The following is a 16,880-nucleotide window of genomic DNA, read 5'->3' on the forward strand; positions in this document are numbered from 1 at the left end:
GCGTTGGTGGATGGAGCGAGACATGATGTCCCAGATGTGCTCAATTGGATTCAGGTCTGGGGAACGGGTGGGCCAGTCCATAGCATCAATGCCTTCCTCTTGCAGGAACTGCTGACACACTCCAGCCACATGAGGTCTGGGTTCCTCCTAATGCATTGTCTTGCATTAGGAGGAACCCAGGGCCAACCGCACCAGCATATGGTCTCACAAGGGGTCTCAGGATCTCATCTCTGTACCTAATGGCAGTCAGGCTAACTCTGGCGAGCACATGGAGGGCACCCTACACCATGACTGACCCACCTCCAAACCGGTCATGCTGGAGGATGTTGCAGGCAGTAGAACGTTCTCCACGGGCGTCTCCAGACTCTGTCACGTGCTCAGTTTGAACCTGCTTTCATCTGTAAAGAGCACAGGGCACCAGTGGCGAATTTTCCAATCTTGGTGTTCTCTGGCAAATGCCAAACGTCCTGCACGGTGTGGACTGTAAGCACAACCCCCACCTGTGGACGTCGAGCCCTCATACCACCCTCATGGAGTCTGTTTCTGACCGTTTGAGAAGACACGCACATTTGTGGCCTGCTTGAGGTCATTTTGCAGTGCTCTGGTAGTGCTCCTCCTGCTCCTCCTTGCACAAAGGCGGAGGTAGCGGTCCTGCTGCTGGTTTGTTGCCCTCCTACGGCCTCCTCCACGTCTCCTGATGTACTGGCCTGTCTCCTGGTAGCGCCTCCATGCTCTGGACACTACGCTGACAGACACAGCAAACCTTCTTGCCACAGCTCGCATCGATGTGCCTTCCTGGATGAGCTGCACTACCTGAGCCACTTGTGTGGGTTGTAGACTCCGTCTCATGCTACCACTAGAGTGAAAGCACCGCCAGCATTCAAAAATGACCAAAACATCAGCCAGGAAGCATAGGAACTGAGAAGTGGTCTGTGGTCACCACCTGCAGAACCACTCCTTTATTGGGGGTGTCTTGCTAATTGCCTATAATTTCCACCTGTTGTCTATTCCATTTGCACAGCAGCATGTGAAATTTATTGTCAATCAGTGTTGCTTCCTAAGTGGACAGTTTGATTTCACAGAAGTGTGATTGACTTGGAGTTACGTTGTGTTGTTTAAGTGTTCCCTTTATTTTTTTGAGCAGTGTATATATACACACACATACACTACCATTGAAAAGTTTGGGGTCACTTAGAAATGTCCTTGGTTTTGAAAGAAAACCACATTTTTTGTCCACTTAAAATAACATCAAATTGATCACAAGTACAGTGTAGACATTGTTAATGTTGTAAATTACTTTTGTAGCTGGAAACGGCAGATTTAAAATAAAATAAAAATGTTTTAATGGAATATCTACATAGGCATACAGAGGCCCATTATCAGCAACCATCACTCCTGTGTTCCAATGGCATGTTCTGTTAGCTAATCCAAGTTTATCATTTTAAAAGGCTAATTGATCATTAGAAAACCCTTTTGCAATTATGTTAGTACAGCTAAAACTGTGGGTTCGATTACAGGCTCAAAATGGCCAGAAACAAATAACTTTCTTCTGAAACTCGTCAGTCTATAACACTGTGTACTACTCCCTTCACAGAACAGCGCAAACTGGCTCTAACCAGAATAGAAGGAGGAGTAGGAGGCCCCAGTGCGGAGCAAGAGGACAAGTACATTAGAGTGTCTAGTTTGAGAAACAGATGCCTCACAAGTCCTCAACTGGCAGCTTAATTAAATAGTCCCTGCAAAACGTCTCAACATCAACAGTGAAGAGGTGACTCCGGGATGTTTTCCTCCTTGTAGAGTTGCAAAGAAAAAGCCATATCTCTGTCCAGTGTTATTTTGCCCATCTTAATCTCTTTTTTTATTGGCCAGTCTGAGAAATGGCTTTTTCTTTACAACTCTGCCTAGAAGGCCAGCATCCTGGAGTCACCTCTTCACTGTTGATGTTGAGACTGGTGTTTTGTGGGTACTTACATGGCTTTCAACGGCCTTCATTCTGTGTAAAAACTCCAGCTGATTTGGTTACACCATAGTAGACTCTGCAATTCAATAAACTCTATCAACAAAATATACTATTTCACAGATCATAAAGCTCTTATCCCCCCCAAAAATGTCAACTCCACATAATACACTACATTATATACAGTGAAAACATGATTTTCTGATGTCTTTTCCCTATAATTTGGTATGATCGGTAAGTAATGTGTATTGCCCATCAAAGAAAATGTTGCTTACAAGAATAGATAATTATGTGTCATACGTTTATCCCAACCGAACGTAAAACACAAGTATAACCTGTAAGTACAAGGAGATATCATCATCGGGTTGGAAAAAATGCATGGTGTCATACTGGAAAAGATTGAAAGCACTTCATTCAGTGCTTAAAACATTGACTTAAGTACTGAAATATTAAGAACTATTTATATCGCTTCAACATCTTTCGTCCCTCTTTATTACCCGCTGCTTGCACTGTTTTTGCCCTGGAGGGCTCTGTTGTGTGATGTTCTCTTTCTCTCTTTCATTCTCTCTCTTGGAGGACCTGAGCCCTAGGACGATGCCTCAGGACTACCTGGCCTGATGACTCCTTGCTGTACCCAGTCCACCTGGCCGTGCTGCTGCTCCAGTTTCAACTGTTCTGCCTGCGGCTATGGAACCCTGACCTGTTCACTGGACTTGCTACCTATCCCAGACCTGCTGTTTTCAACTCTCTAGAGACAGCAGGAGCGGTAGAGATACTCTTAATGATCGGCTATGAAAAGCCAACTAACATTTACTCCTGAGGTGCTGACTTGCTGCACCCTCGACAACTACTGTGATTATTATTATTTGACCATGCTGGTCATTTATGAACATTTGAACATCTTGGCCATGTTCTGTTATAATCTCCACCCGGCACAGCCAGAAGACTGGCCACCCCTCATAGCCTGGTTCCTCTCTAGGTTTCTTCCTAGGTTTTTGCCTTTCTAGGGAGTTTTTCCTAGCCACCGTCGTGCTTTTTCACCTGCATTGCTTGCTGTTTGGGGTTTTAGGCTGGGTTTCTGTACAGCACTTTGAGATATCAGCTGATGTAAGAAGGGCTTTATAAATACATTTGATTTGATTGTCTAGTAGTGTCAGTCATGCTCATGGGGAAGCTGTGAGAGTACATTTGTCATTGTCCTCAGCCCATTGCCCTGACACACACACACTGAAGACTGCATTCTGGGGCTGTGGGGGGATAGTGCTTGGACTGGGAAACAGCTTGGAGGAGCCATTGTCAGAGCAGGGGGTCAAAAGACTACCAGTTACACTGTCTGGATAGAACATGAGCAAGTGATGGGGACAGGGGGTGGGAATGAGGGACGAATGGAGGGGGGGGAATGAGTGAGGGAGGGAATGAGGGATTGATGGAGGTTGTGAATGAGGGAGGGGGAGGACGTGAGGGAGTGAATGAGGGACGGCAATCATGACGTGCTCTGAAAAGCTGGTTATGGCACACATCAACTCCATCATCCCAGACACCATAAACCCAATCCTATTTGGATACCGGCCAAACAGATGCATAGACAATGTAATCTCAATTGCACTCTACACTGCCCTCACTCACCTAGATAAGAGGAATACCTATGTGAGAATTCTGTTCATTGACTACAGCTCAGCGTTCAACACCATGGTGCCCTCCAAGCTCGTCACCAAGCTTAGGACCCTGGGACTGAATACCTCCCTCTGTAACTGGATCCTGGACTTCCTGACGGGCCGCCCCCAGGTGGTGAGGGTAGGCAACATCACCTCCGCCACACTGGCCCTCAAAATGGTGGCTCCTCAGGAATCTGTGCTTAGTCCCCTCCTGTACACATGGTTCAACCTCGATTGTGTGGCCACGCACAATTCCAACACCACCATCATGTTTGCTGACGTCACAACGGTGGTAGGCCTGATCAAAGCTGACGATGAGACTGCCTACAGGGGGAGGTCAGTGACCTGGCAGTGTGGTGCTGGGACAACAACCTCTCCCTCAATGTCAGTAGCGAGTCGAGAGCTTCAAGTTCCTCGATGTCCTTCAAATGGTCCAAACACGCACACAGTTGTGAAGAAGGCACGACAGCATCTCTTCCACCCCAGGTTGGAATGATTTGGCATTGGCCTTCAAATCATCAAAAAGTTACTGCTACAGCTGCAACATTGAAAGCATCTTGACTGGCTACATCTCTGCTTGGTATGGCAACTGCACCGCCCTCGAACGCTTGGCACTACAGAGGGTGGCACGGACAGCCCAGTACATCACTGGGGCTGAGCCCCCTGGACCTCTATATTAGGCGGTGTGAAAGGAAGGCCTGGAAAATTGTTAGACTGTTCTGAAGTGGCCAGCAACGAGTCCATCTAAATCCCATTAAAAACCTGTGGAGGGATCTGGAAACAGCAATCTGGGAGAACTGGAGCTGTTTACACCAGAGGAGTGGGCCAAACTGCCTGTACAGAGATGCAGGAAGCTCATCAATGGCTATAGGAAGCGCTTGATTGTAGTTATTTTGACCAAAGGCTGTGCTTCCAAATATTAAGTCTTGGGTGTCAATCATTTTGTCAGTTACATTTCTGTTTAGTTTCTGATTTCAAATGGATATATTAAGTTCTGAATCAAAAACAAAAGGTTATGTAATATTAATAGTGAATTAAAGAATATTGTAGAGACCAAATACTTTGGTCAATTTCAACTTCTTTTTTGGGAAAATTTTACTTGAAAAAAGTGCAAGGCTGACAATATTTTTGTCCACGACTGTACATATCTAGCTCTATCACTCCACTATCCCTGCACATTGTAAATATGGTATACTGACCCTGGAACTGACGCTGTATGTAGCTACTGACCCTGGAACTGACTCTGTATATAGCTACTGACCCTGGAACTGACACTATTTATAGCTACTGACCCTGGAACTGACACTATTTATAGCTACTGACCCTGGAACTGACACTATTTATAGCTACTGACCCTGGAACGGACACTATTTATAGCTACTGACCCTGGAACGGACACTATTTATAGCTACTGACCCTGGAACTGACACTATTTATAGCTACTGACCCTGGAACGGACACTATTTATAGCTACTGACCCTGGAACTGACACTATTTATAGCTACTGACCCTGGAACTGACACTATTTATAGCTACTGACCCTGGAACTGACACTATTTATAGCTACTGACCCTGGAACTGACACTATTTATAGCTACTGACCCTGGAACTGACACTATTTATAGCTACTGACCTTGGAACTGACACTATTTATAGCTACTGACCCTGGAACGGACACTATTTATAGCTACTGACCCTGGAACTGACACTATTTATACTGACCCTGGAACTGACACTATTTATAGCTACTGACCCTGGAACTGACACTATTTATAGCTACTGACCCTGGAACTGACACTATTTATAGCTACTGACCCTGGAACGGACACTATTTATAGCTACTGACCCTGGAACGGACACTATTTATAGCTACTGACCCTGGAACTGACAATATTTATAGCTACTGACCCTGGAACTGACGCTGTATGTAGCTACTGACCCTGGAACTGACTCTGTATATAGCTACTGGCCCTGGAACTGACACTATTTATAGCTACTGACCCTGGAACTGACACTATTTATAGCTACTGACCCTGGAACGGACACTATTTATAGCTACTGACCCTGGAACTGACACTATTTATAGCTACTGACCCTGGAACTGACAATATTTATAGCTACTGACCCTGGAACTGACGCTGTATGTAGCTACTGACCCTGGAACTGACTCTGTATATAGCCACTGACCCTGGAACTGACACTATTTATAGCTACTGACCCTGGAACTGACACTATTTATAGCTACTGACCCTGGAACTGACGCTGTATGTAGCTACTGACCCTGGAACTGACGCTGTATGTAGCTACTGACCCTGGAACTGACACTATTTATAGCTACTGACCCTGGAACTGACACTATTTATAGCAACTGACCCTGGAAGTGATCCAGTATATAGCTACTGACCCTGTATATAACTACTGACCCTTGAACTAACACTATAAAACTACTGACCCTGGAACGGACATTATTTATAGCTACTGACCCTGGAACGGACCCTATTTATAGCTACTGACCCTGGAAGTGATCCAGTATATAGCTACTGACCCTGTATATAGCTACTGACCCTGGAACTGACACTATTTATAGCTACTGATCCTGGAACTGACCCTATTTATAGCTACTGACCCTGGAACTGACACTATTTATAGCTACTGACCCTGGAAGTGGCACTATTTATAGCTACTGACCCTGGAAGTGATCCAGTATATAGCTACTGACCCTGTATATAACTACTGACCCTTGAACTGACACTATATAGCTACTGACCCTGGAGTGGACACTATTTATAGCTACTGACCCTGGAACAGACCCTATTTATAGCTACTGACCCTGGAACTGACACTATTTATAGCTACTGACCCTGGAAGTGATCCAGTATATAGCTACTGACCCTGTATATAGCTACTGATCCTAGAACTGACACTATTTATAGCTACTGACCCTGGAAGTGATCCAGTATATAGCTACTGACCCTGTATATAACTACTGACCCTTGAACTGACACTATATAACTACTGACCCTGGAACGGACACTATTTATAGCTACTGACCCTGGAACTGACACTATTTATAGCTACTGACCCTGGAAGTGATCCAGTATATAGCTACTGACCCTGGAACTTACACTATTTATAGCTACTGACCCTGGAAGTGATCCAGTATATAGCTACTGACCCTGGAACTTACACTATTTATAGCTACTGACCCTGGAACTGACACTATTTATAGCTACTGACCCTGGAAGTGATCCAGTATATAGCTACTGACCCTGGAACTGACACTATTTATAGCTACTGACCCTGGAACTGACATTATTTATAGCTACTGACCCTGGAACTGACACTATTTATAGCTACTGACCCTGGACCTGACCCTGTATATAGCTACTGACCCTGGAACTGACACTATTTATAGCTACTGACCCTGGAAGTGATCCAGTATATAGCTACTGACCCTGTATATAACAACTGACCCTTGAACTGACACTATAAAACTACTGACCCTGGAACTTACACTATTTATAGCTACTGACCCTGGAACGGACACTATTTATAGCTACTGACCCTGGAACTGACACTATTTATAGCTACTGACCCTGGAAGTGATCCAGTATATAACTACTGACCCTTGAACTGACACTATATAGCTACTGACCCTGGAACGGACACTATTTATAGCTACTGACCCTGGAAGTGATCCAGTATATAGCTACTGACCCTGGAACTGACCCTGTCTATAGCTACTGACACTGGACCTGACCTTGTATATAGCTACTGACCCTGTATATAGCTACTCACCCTGGAACAGACCCTATTTATAGCTACTGACCCTGGAACTGACACTATTTATAGCTACTGACCCTGGAACTGACACTATTTATAGCTACTGACCCTGGACCTGACCCTGTATATAGCTACTGACCCTGGAACTGACACTATTTATAGCTACTGACCCTGGAAGTGATCCAGTATATAGCTACTGACCCTGTATATAACAACTGACCCTTGAACTGACACTATAAAACTACTGACCCTGGAACTTACACTATTTATAGCTACTGACCCTGGAACGGACACTATTTATAGCTACTGACCCTGGAACTGACACTATTTATAGCTACTGACCCTGGAAGTGATCCAGTATATAACTACTGACCCTTGAACTGACACTATATAGCTACTGACCCTGGAACGGACACTATTTATAGCTACTGACCCTGGAAGTGATCCAGTATATAGCTACTGACCCTGGAACTGACCCTGTCTATAGCTACTGACACTGGACCTGACCTTGTATATAGCTACTGACCCTGTATATAGCTACTCACCCTGGAACAGACCCTATTTATAGCTACTGACCCTGGAACTGACACTATTTATAGCTACTGACCCTGGAAGTGATCCAGTATATAGCTACTGACCCTGTATATAGCTACTGACCCTAGAACTGACACTATTTATAGCTACTGACCCTGGAAGTGATCCAGTATATAGCTACTGACCCTGTATATAACTACTGACCCTTGAACTGACACTATATAACTACTGACCCTGGAACGGACACTATTTATAGCTACTGACCCTGGAACTGACACTATTTATAGCTACTGACCCTGGAAGTGATCCAGTATATAGCTACTGACCCTGGAACTTACACTATTTATAGCTACTGACCCTGGAAGTGATCCAGTATATAGCTACTGACCCTGGAACTTACACTATTTATAGCTACTGACCCTGGAACTGACACTATTTATAGCTACTGACCCTGGAAGTGATCCAGTATATAGCTACTGACCCTGGAACTGACACTATTTATAGCTACTGACCCTGGAACTGACATTATTTATAGCTACTGACCCTGGAACTGACACTATTTATAGCTACTGACCCTGGACCTGACCCTGTATATAGCTACTGACCCTGGAACTGACACTATTTATAGCTACTGACCCTGGAAGTGATCCAGTATATAGCTACTGACCCTGTATATAACAACTGACCCTTGAACTGACACTATAAAACTACTGACCCTGGAACTTACACTATTTATAGCTACTGACCCTGGAACGGACACTATTTATAGCTACTGACCCTGGAACTGACACTATTTATAGCTACTGACCCTGGAAGTGATCCAGTATATAACTACTGACCCTTGAACTGACACTATATAGCTACTGACCCTGGAACGGACACTATTTATAGCTACTGACCCTGGAAGTGATCCAGTATATAGCTACTGACCCTGGAACTGACCCTGTCTATAGCTACTGACACTGGACCTGACCTTGTATATAGCTACTGACCCTGTATATAGCTACTCACCCTGGACCTGACACTATTTATAGCTACTGACCCTGGAAGTGATCCAGTATATAGCTACTGACCCTGGAACTGACCCTGTCTATAGCTACTGACACTGGACCTGACCTTGTATATAGCTACTGACCCTGTATATAGCTACTCACCCTGGACCTGACACTATTTATAGCTACTGACCCTGGACCTGACCCTGTATATAGCTACTGACCCTGGATCTGACCCTGTATATAGCTACTGACCCTGGAACTGACCCTGTATATAGCTACTGACCCTAGACCTGACCTTGTATATAGCTACTGACCTTGGACCTGACCCTGTATATAACTACTGACCCTGGAACTGACCCTGTATATAGTTACTGACCCTGGAACTCACCCTATATATAGCTTACATAGTTTCTTGTGTTCTTATTTTTGTTATACATTACTTTACTTTAAAAATAATAATACTACTCATATTGATTACTGCAGTTGGAAAAAACCCTGCAAGAAAGGCATTTCACTGTACTTGTACATGTGACAATATAAACTTGATTAGAAAAGGGTAGAGGAGGAGAAGATGAGGAGGGGGTGAGGAGGAATAGAGAGGAGCTGAGGAGGTGGAATAAAGAAGATGAGGAGAAATAGAGAGAAGATGATGAGGAGGATTAGAGAGAAGATGAGAAGGGGGAGAGAAGGAAAAGAGAAGATCAGGAGGTGGAGAGGAGGAATAGAGAGAAGATTTGGTGGAGAGGAGGGGTAGAGAGAAGATATGGTGGTGGAGAGGAGAAATAGAGAGAAGGTGAGGAGGAATAGAGACGATGAGGTGGAGAGAGAAGATGAGGAGGTGGAGAGGAAGAATAGAGAGAGATGAGGGGGAGAAGAGGAGGAATAGAGAGAAGATGAGGGGGAGAAGAGGAGTAGAGAGAAGATATGGCGGTGGAGAGGAGAAATAGAGAGAAGGTGAGGAGGAATAGAGACGATGAGGTGGAGAGAGAAGATGAGGAGGTGGAGAGGAAGAATAGAGAGAGATGAGGGGGAGAAGAGGAGGAATAGAGAGAAGATGAGGGGGAGAAGAAGAGGAATAGATAGAGATGAGGAGGTGGAGAGGTGGAGATGAGGAATAGAGAAAAGATGAGGAGGAATAGAGAGAAGATGAGGAGGTGGAGGGGCAGAATAGAGAAGATGAGGAGGGGGAGGAATAGAGAGAAGATGAGGAGGAAAAGAGAGAAGAGGAGGTGGTGGAGGGGAGGAAAAGAGAAGATGAGGTGGAGGTGAGGAATAGAGAAGATGAGGGGGGAGGAAGAATAAAGAGACGATATGGAGGAGGTGGAGGGGAGGAATAGAGAAGATGAGGTGGAGAGTAGAAATAGAGAGTAGATGAGAAAGTGGAGTGGAGGAATAGAGAAAAGGTGAGGAGGAATAGAGAAGCTGATGAGGAATGGTGAGAAGATCAGTAGGTGGAGAGGAGGAATAGAGAGAAGGTGAGGAGGGGGAGAGAAGGAATGGAGAGAGGATGAGGAGGGGGAGGGAGAAGATGAGGAGGAATAAGAGAGAAGATGAGGAGGGGGAGAGGTTGGTTGAGGAATAGAGAAGATGAGGAATATAGAAAAGATGAGGAAGGGGAGAAGTGGAATAGATATAGGATCAGGAGGTGGAGATGAGGAATAGTGAGAAGATGAGGAGGTGGAAATGAGGAATAAAGAGAGATGAGGAGGAATAGAAAGGATGAGGAGGTGGATAAGAGAAATAGAGAGAAGATTAGAAGGAAAAGAGAGAAGATGAGGAGGTGGAGAGGAGGAATGGAGAGAGAATGAGGAGGTGGAGAGGAGGAATATAGAGAAGATGAGGAGGTGGAGGGGAGGAAAAGAGAAGATGAGGTGGGGGGAGGAATATAGAAGATGAGGAGGGTTAGAGGATGAATTGGGAGAAGATGAGGAGGAGAGTAGAAATAGAGAGAAGATGAGAAGGTGGAGAGGAGGAATAGAGAGAATATGAGGAGGAATAGAGACAATGAGGAGGAATAAAGAGAAGATGAGGAGGGGGAGAGGAGGAATGGAGAGAGGATGAGGAGGTGGAGAGGATTAGAGAAGATGAGGAGGTGGTTAGGTGGAATAGAGAGAAGATGTGGAGGAATAGAGAGAAGGTGAGGAGGAATAGAGACGATGAGGAGGGATAGAGAGAAGATGAGGAGGAATAGAGAGAAGATGGGGAGGGGGAGAAGAGGAATAGATATATGATCAGGAAGTGGAGATGAGGAATTGGGAGAAGATGAGGAGGTGGAGAAGAGGAATAGAGAGAAGCTGAAGAGGAATAGAGAAGATGAGGAGGGATAGAGAGAAGATGAGGAGGTGGAGAAGAGGAATATAGAGAAGATGAGGAGGGGGAGAGGAGGAATGGAGAGAGGATGAGGAGGTTGAGAGGAGGAATAGGGAAGATGAGGAGGTGGAGAGGTGTCATAGAGAGAAGATGAGGAGGAATCAAGAGAATATGAGGAGGTGGAGAAGCGGAATAGATATAGGATCAGGAAGTGGATATGAGGAATAGGGAGAAGATGAGGAGGTGGAAATCAGGAATAGAGAGAGATGAGGAGGAATAGAGAGAAGATGAGGAGGGGGAGAAGAGGAATAGATATAGGATCAGGAAGTGGATATGAGGAATAGGGAGAAGATGAGGAGGTGGAAATAAGGAATAGAGAGAGATGAGGAGGAATAGAGAGGATGAGGAGGGGGAGAATAGGAATAGATATAGGATCAGGAAGTGGATATGAGGAATAGGGAGAAGATGAGGAGATGGAAATGAGGAATAGAGAGAGATGAGGAGGACTAGAGAGGATGAGGAGGACTAGAGAGGATGAGGATGTGGAGAGGAGAAATAGAGAGAATATGAGGAGGAAAAGAGAGAAGATGATGAGGTGGAGGGGAGGAATAGAGAGAATATGAGGAGGAATAGAGATAATATGAGGAGGGGGAGAAGAGGAATAGATGTAGGATCATGAAGTGGAGATGAGGAATAGGGAGAAGATGAGGAGGTGGAGATGAGGAGGTGTAAATGAGGAATAGAGAGAGATGAGGAGGTGGAGAGAAGAAATAGAGAGAAGATGAAGAGGAAAAGAGAGAATATGATGAGGTGGAGGGGAGGAATAGAGAAGATGAGGAGGTGGAATAAAGAAGATGAGGAGAAATAGACAGAAGATGAGGATCAATAGAGAGAATATGAGGATTTGGGAGAAGATGAGGAGGTGGATAGGAGGAATAGAGAGAAGATGAGGAGGAATAGAGACAATGAGGAGGTGGGGGGAGGAATAGAGAAGATGAGGTGGAGAAGAGAAATGGAGAGAAGATGAGGTGGAGAGGAGGAATAGGGAATATAAGAAGGTATAGAGATAAGATGAGGAGGGGGACAGGTGGAAGAGAGAAGATGAGGAGGTGGAGAGAGAAGATGAGGTGGAGAGGAGGAATAGAGAGAACATGAGAGGAGGGATAGAGAGAAGATGAGGAGGAATAGAGAAGATGAGGAAAAATAGAGAGAAAATGAGGAGGGGGAGAGAAGGAATAGAGAGAAGATGAGGAGGTGGAGAGGAGGAATAGAGACATGATGCAGAGGTGGAGAAGAACAGTAGAGAAGATGAGTGGGTGGAGAGAGAAGATGAGGAGGTGGAGAGGGGGAATGGAGATAATATGATGAGGAATAGAGAGAAGATGAGGAGGTGGACAGGAGGAATAGAAAGAAGATGAGGAGGTGGAGAGGAGGAATAGAGAGATGATGAGGAGGTGGAGAGTAGAAATAGATTATATGAGGAGGGATAGAGAGAAGATGAGGTGGTGGAGAGCAGGATTAGAGAAGATGAGGAGGTGGAGAGAGAAGATGAGGTGGAGTGGAGGAATAGAGAGAATATGAGGATTTGAGAGAAGATGAGGAAGTGGAGAGTGTCACGACTTCTACCGAAGTCGGTCCCTCTCCTTGTTCGGGTGATGTTCGGCGGTCGACATTGCCGATCTTCTAGCCATCACTGATTCATTTTTCATTTTCCATTGGTTTTGTCTTGTCTTCCTTCACACCTGGTTCCAATCCCATTAATTATGTTGTGTATTTAACCCTCATGTCCTCGTTGGAGATTGTTTGATTGTATGTTAGTGCTAGTATGTGTTGGTGCACAACAGGTTTTGTACCCATTTTATTATAACTGTTTTGGTATATTTTGGTTTTTGGAGTTTGCTTGTGAGTTCTTATTAAATGACTCTGGTTATACCAAGTTCGTTCTCCTGCACCTGACTTCCCTGCCACCAACACGCACACCTTACAGAGAGGAGGAATCGAGAGAAGATAAGGAGGTGAGACGAGGAGAGAAGATGAGGTGGACAGAGAAGATGAGGAATAGAGAGAATATGATGAGGAATAGAGAGAAGATGAGGAGGAATAGAGAGAATATGATGAGGAATAGAGAGAAGATGAGGAGGAATAGAGAGAAGATGAGGAGGAATAGAGAGAATATGATGAGGAATAGAGAGAAGATGAGGGGGAGGGATGTGCGAGGTAGGAGGTTGTAGTGCATCATCATCATGACTAGGGGGTAGGCCGTCATTGTAAATACGAATTTGTTCTTAACTGACTTGCCTAGTAAAATAAAGGTTCAAGTAAAATAAATATAGAAATTACTCATGTATAGAGCATAGTTGTATTCATTGCCTTCATTAGCGTTTCACTTCCGGAAGTGGATTCATCTGAAGTTTGTTTGTGCTCAACTCCCACCTTCCAAGAGGCAGTAGTTTTGATTTGGCTTCGTTGATCCTAAGTACCCATTTCCGTCCCATCGTCTTGGTTTTAGAACTACTGCCACTGACTAAAGGTAATTCTATTACCAGTCCCAGGCCTGTTATGTGGCATTTAGTCCTAGTTGCACCTGTATCTCATGCCTTAATAAAAGTATCCTACTGTTTAACTGCAGTTATGTTTCTCTATTCTTCTTGGTGCTGTCCTTCAGTGGTCAATCATTGTTCTGGTCAACCAATATGCAGCACTTGTAGAATGGGGCGCTTCCCATGCTATTTAAATAGACTCGTAACACCTCTAGAGCTGTAGTCCGTGCCCTTTTACTGTCCGTTCATCAGGGGGAATACACAGAAATACCTCCGCCACTCTGGGGTGCAAGAAGCCGCAGTGAATTGCTTCCACTGATTTCACATATGACCTGCGCTCAGAAATATTCTCTAGCCTGGTCCCAGATCGGTTTATACTTTTGCCTACTCCACTATCATTGTCAAGCCATGACAATTCCATAAGGAGCTGGCAAGAGAGAATAAACAGACTGGCATCCAGGCTAGACAGTCTCTGACGACCCCCCCCCCCAAAATGTTCTTTGTCCTTTCCCTTCATTCGGCTTTTCTCTGAAGATCCTTGGAGTGATCTCCCCTCTCTCTCCATACCTTGCTCTCTCCCTCTCTCTCTCTGTCTAGCGCTGGAGCAGAGGCTGATTGGAGCTGACGTGACAATGGCATTGTCCCTGTTGAATTAATGTGGCCCTGGGGTGCTATCATCCCTCTAATGGCCTGAACACGTTGCTTTTATGGGTGGAGGAGGGGGGCTGGGGCATTGTTGTGGGAGTGGGAAATAGAGGATATAGGAGGAAGAACAAGACCACAGAGTAATGCATGGAGAGATATAGCTAGTTAGCGAAAGGTTAAGAGCCACACAGAGTTGTGGTGGACATAGAGACCGAGAGTGTCCGTGTTCTGAGGCTCAGAGGTGTTCAGAGAGCGACAATGTTTCTCTTGCCTCATCAATGCCGTAATGATGTCTGTGGTTGAGTTATTGTACTAAAGTGGCGATGCTGATGCATCGTTGCACATATTTGTATCTGTTTCTATGTTTTAGTCTGCACAGGGGAACTCAGAGTTCCATGCTCAGACAGTGACCTCCGTCTTGCTGTTGGTGGAGTAGCTCTTATGCCTGGTGTGGTGGAAGGAGGATGGGTAGCTGTACGGCACAGGGTGGTTGAACAGCTCCGGGAAATTCTCTACACTGTGCTGTCTCCTGGTGGAGTGGGCATGCCGGTGGGCCGAGATGTGCCCAGGGTGTGAGGTCTGCCTCTGGATGTGGCATCCACTGGTGTCCCAGACTTTGAAGGCTGAGCTGGAGAACAGGGGGTGGCTGATGGTCTTGGGCAAACAGGACCTCTCCAGGTGGCTCTGGGGGATGGAGATGGAGAGGGGGGCATGGAGGTTGTGCTGGGAGGGGAGCTGGTGGTGGTCTTGGTGTAAGTAGGACTTGTCTTTGGGGTGCAGAGTGATGGGCTGGAAGGCTGAAGGTCCTGCCTGGTACTGGGAGAAGTCCATCAAAGGGTAGCTCTTATAGTAACCCCCAGAGGCAGTGTCCGCTGCAGAGAGAGAGAGAGAGAGAGTGAGAGAGAGAGCGCTCATAATATTGCTTTCACACAGATGATTGTAGCTTTCACTTTCGAATGAAGCACCATAGTTGGGGTCAATTCCATTTAATTCAACGTTTTTTCTTAATTTTTATTGTAGAATGGTACTGAAGACATCAAAACTATAAAATGACACATATGGAATAATGTAGTAACCAAAAAAGTGTTAAACAAATCAAAATATATTTTATATTTGAGATTCTTCAAAGTAGCCACCCTTTGTTTTGGTGACAGCTTTGCACACACTTGGAATTCTCTCAACCAGCTTCAAATGGAATGCTTTTCCAACAGTCTTGAGGGTGTTTCCACATATGCCGTGCACTTGTTAGTTAGTTTTCCTTCACTGCGGTCCAACTCATCCCAAACCATCTCAATTGGGTTGAGTTGGGTGATTGTGGGTGCAGCAAGTAGCCTAGTGGTTAGAGCGTTGGGCCAGTAACCGAAAGGTTGCTCGATCGAATCCCGGAGCTGACAAGGTAAAAATCTGTCATTCTGTCCCTGAACTAGGCAGTTAACCCACTGTTCCTAGGTCGTCATTGTAAATAAGAATTTGTTCTTAATTGACTTGCCTAGTTAAATGAAAACCATTGTGGAGGCCGGGTCATCTGATGCAGCACTCCATCACTCTCCTTCTTGGTCAAATAGCCCTTACACAGCCTGGAGGTGTGTTGGGTCATTGTCCTATTGTCCTGTTGAAAAACAAATGATAGTCCCACTAAGTCCAAACCAGATGGGATGGTGTATCCCTGAAGCCATGCTGGTTAAGTGTGCCTTCACTTAACCAGCATGAAGTCTTCACGGTGGGAACCACACATGCGGAGATCATACGTTCATCTACTCTGCGTCTCACAAAGATATGGCGGTTGGAAATAAAAATCAAAGGACAGATTTCCACCGGTCTAATATCCATTACTCATGTTTCTTGGCCCAAGCAAGTCTCTTCTTATTATTGGTGTCCTTTAGTAGTGTTTTCTTTGCAGCAATTCAACCATGAAGGACTGATTCACGCAGTCTTCTCTGAACAGTTGATGTTGAGATGTGTATGTTGAACTCTGTGAAGCATTTATTTGGGCTGCAATTTCTGAGGCTGGTAACTCTAATGAACTTATCCTCTGCAGCAGTGATAACTCTGGGTCTTCCTTTCCTGTGGCGTTCCTCATGAGAGCCAGTTTCATCATAGCACTTGATGGTTTTTGTGACTGCGCTTGAAGAAACTTTCAGAGTTCTTGAAATTTTCCAGATTGACTGACCTTCACGTCTTAAAGTAATGATGGACTGTCGTTTCTCTTTGCTTATTTGAGCTGTTCTTGGTATAATATGGACTTGGTCCTTTACCAAATAGGGCTATCTTCTGTATACCACCCTTACCTTGTCACAACACAACTGATTGGCTCAAACACATTAAGAAGGAAAGAAATTCCACAAATTAACTTTTAACAAGGCACACCTGTTAATTGAAATGCATTCTAGGTGACTATTTCATGAAGCTGGTTGAGAGAATGCCAAGCATGTGCAAAGCTATCATCAAGGCAAAGGGTGGC

The 16,880-nt window shown here is 45.0% G+C and overlaps 1 protein-coding gene across 1 annotated transcript in view; it reads right to left on the bottom strand.

Annotated features, from left to right (window-relative positions):
- Positions 1 to 14,818: 14,818 nt before the first annotated feature.
- LOC135511589 (protein shisa-9-like) overlaps positions 14,819 to 16,880 on the bottom strand; it is a 46,847-nt gene continuing 44,785 nt past the window's right edge. The window contains exon 5 of the mRNA XM_064933079.1: positions 14,819 to 15,291. Coding sequence (XP_064789151.1) covers positions 14,819 to 15,291 — 473 coding nt within the window. The remainder of the gene's footprint in view (positions 15,292 to 16,880) is intronic.

Source organism: Oncorhynchus masou, chromosome 24 (genome assembly GCF_036934945.1).
Source record: "Oncorhynchus masou masou isolate Uvic2021 chromosome 24, UVic_Omas_1.1, whole genome shotgun sequence".
Taxonomy (NCBI): Eukaryota; Metazoa; Chordata; class Actinopteri; order Salmoniformes; family Salmonidae; genus Oncorhynchus; species Oncorhynchus masou.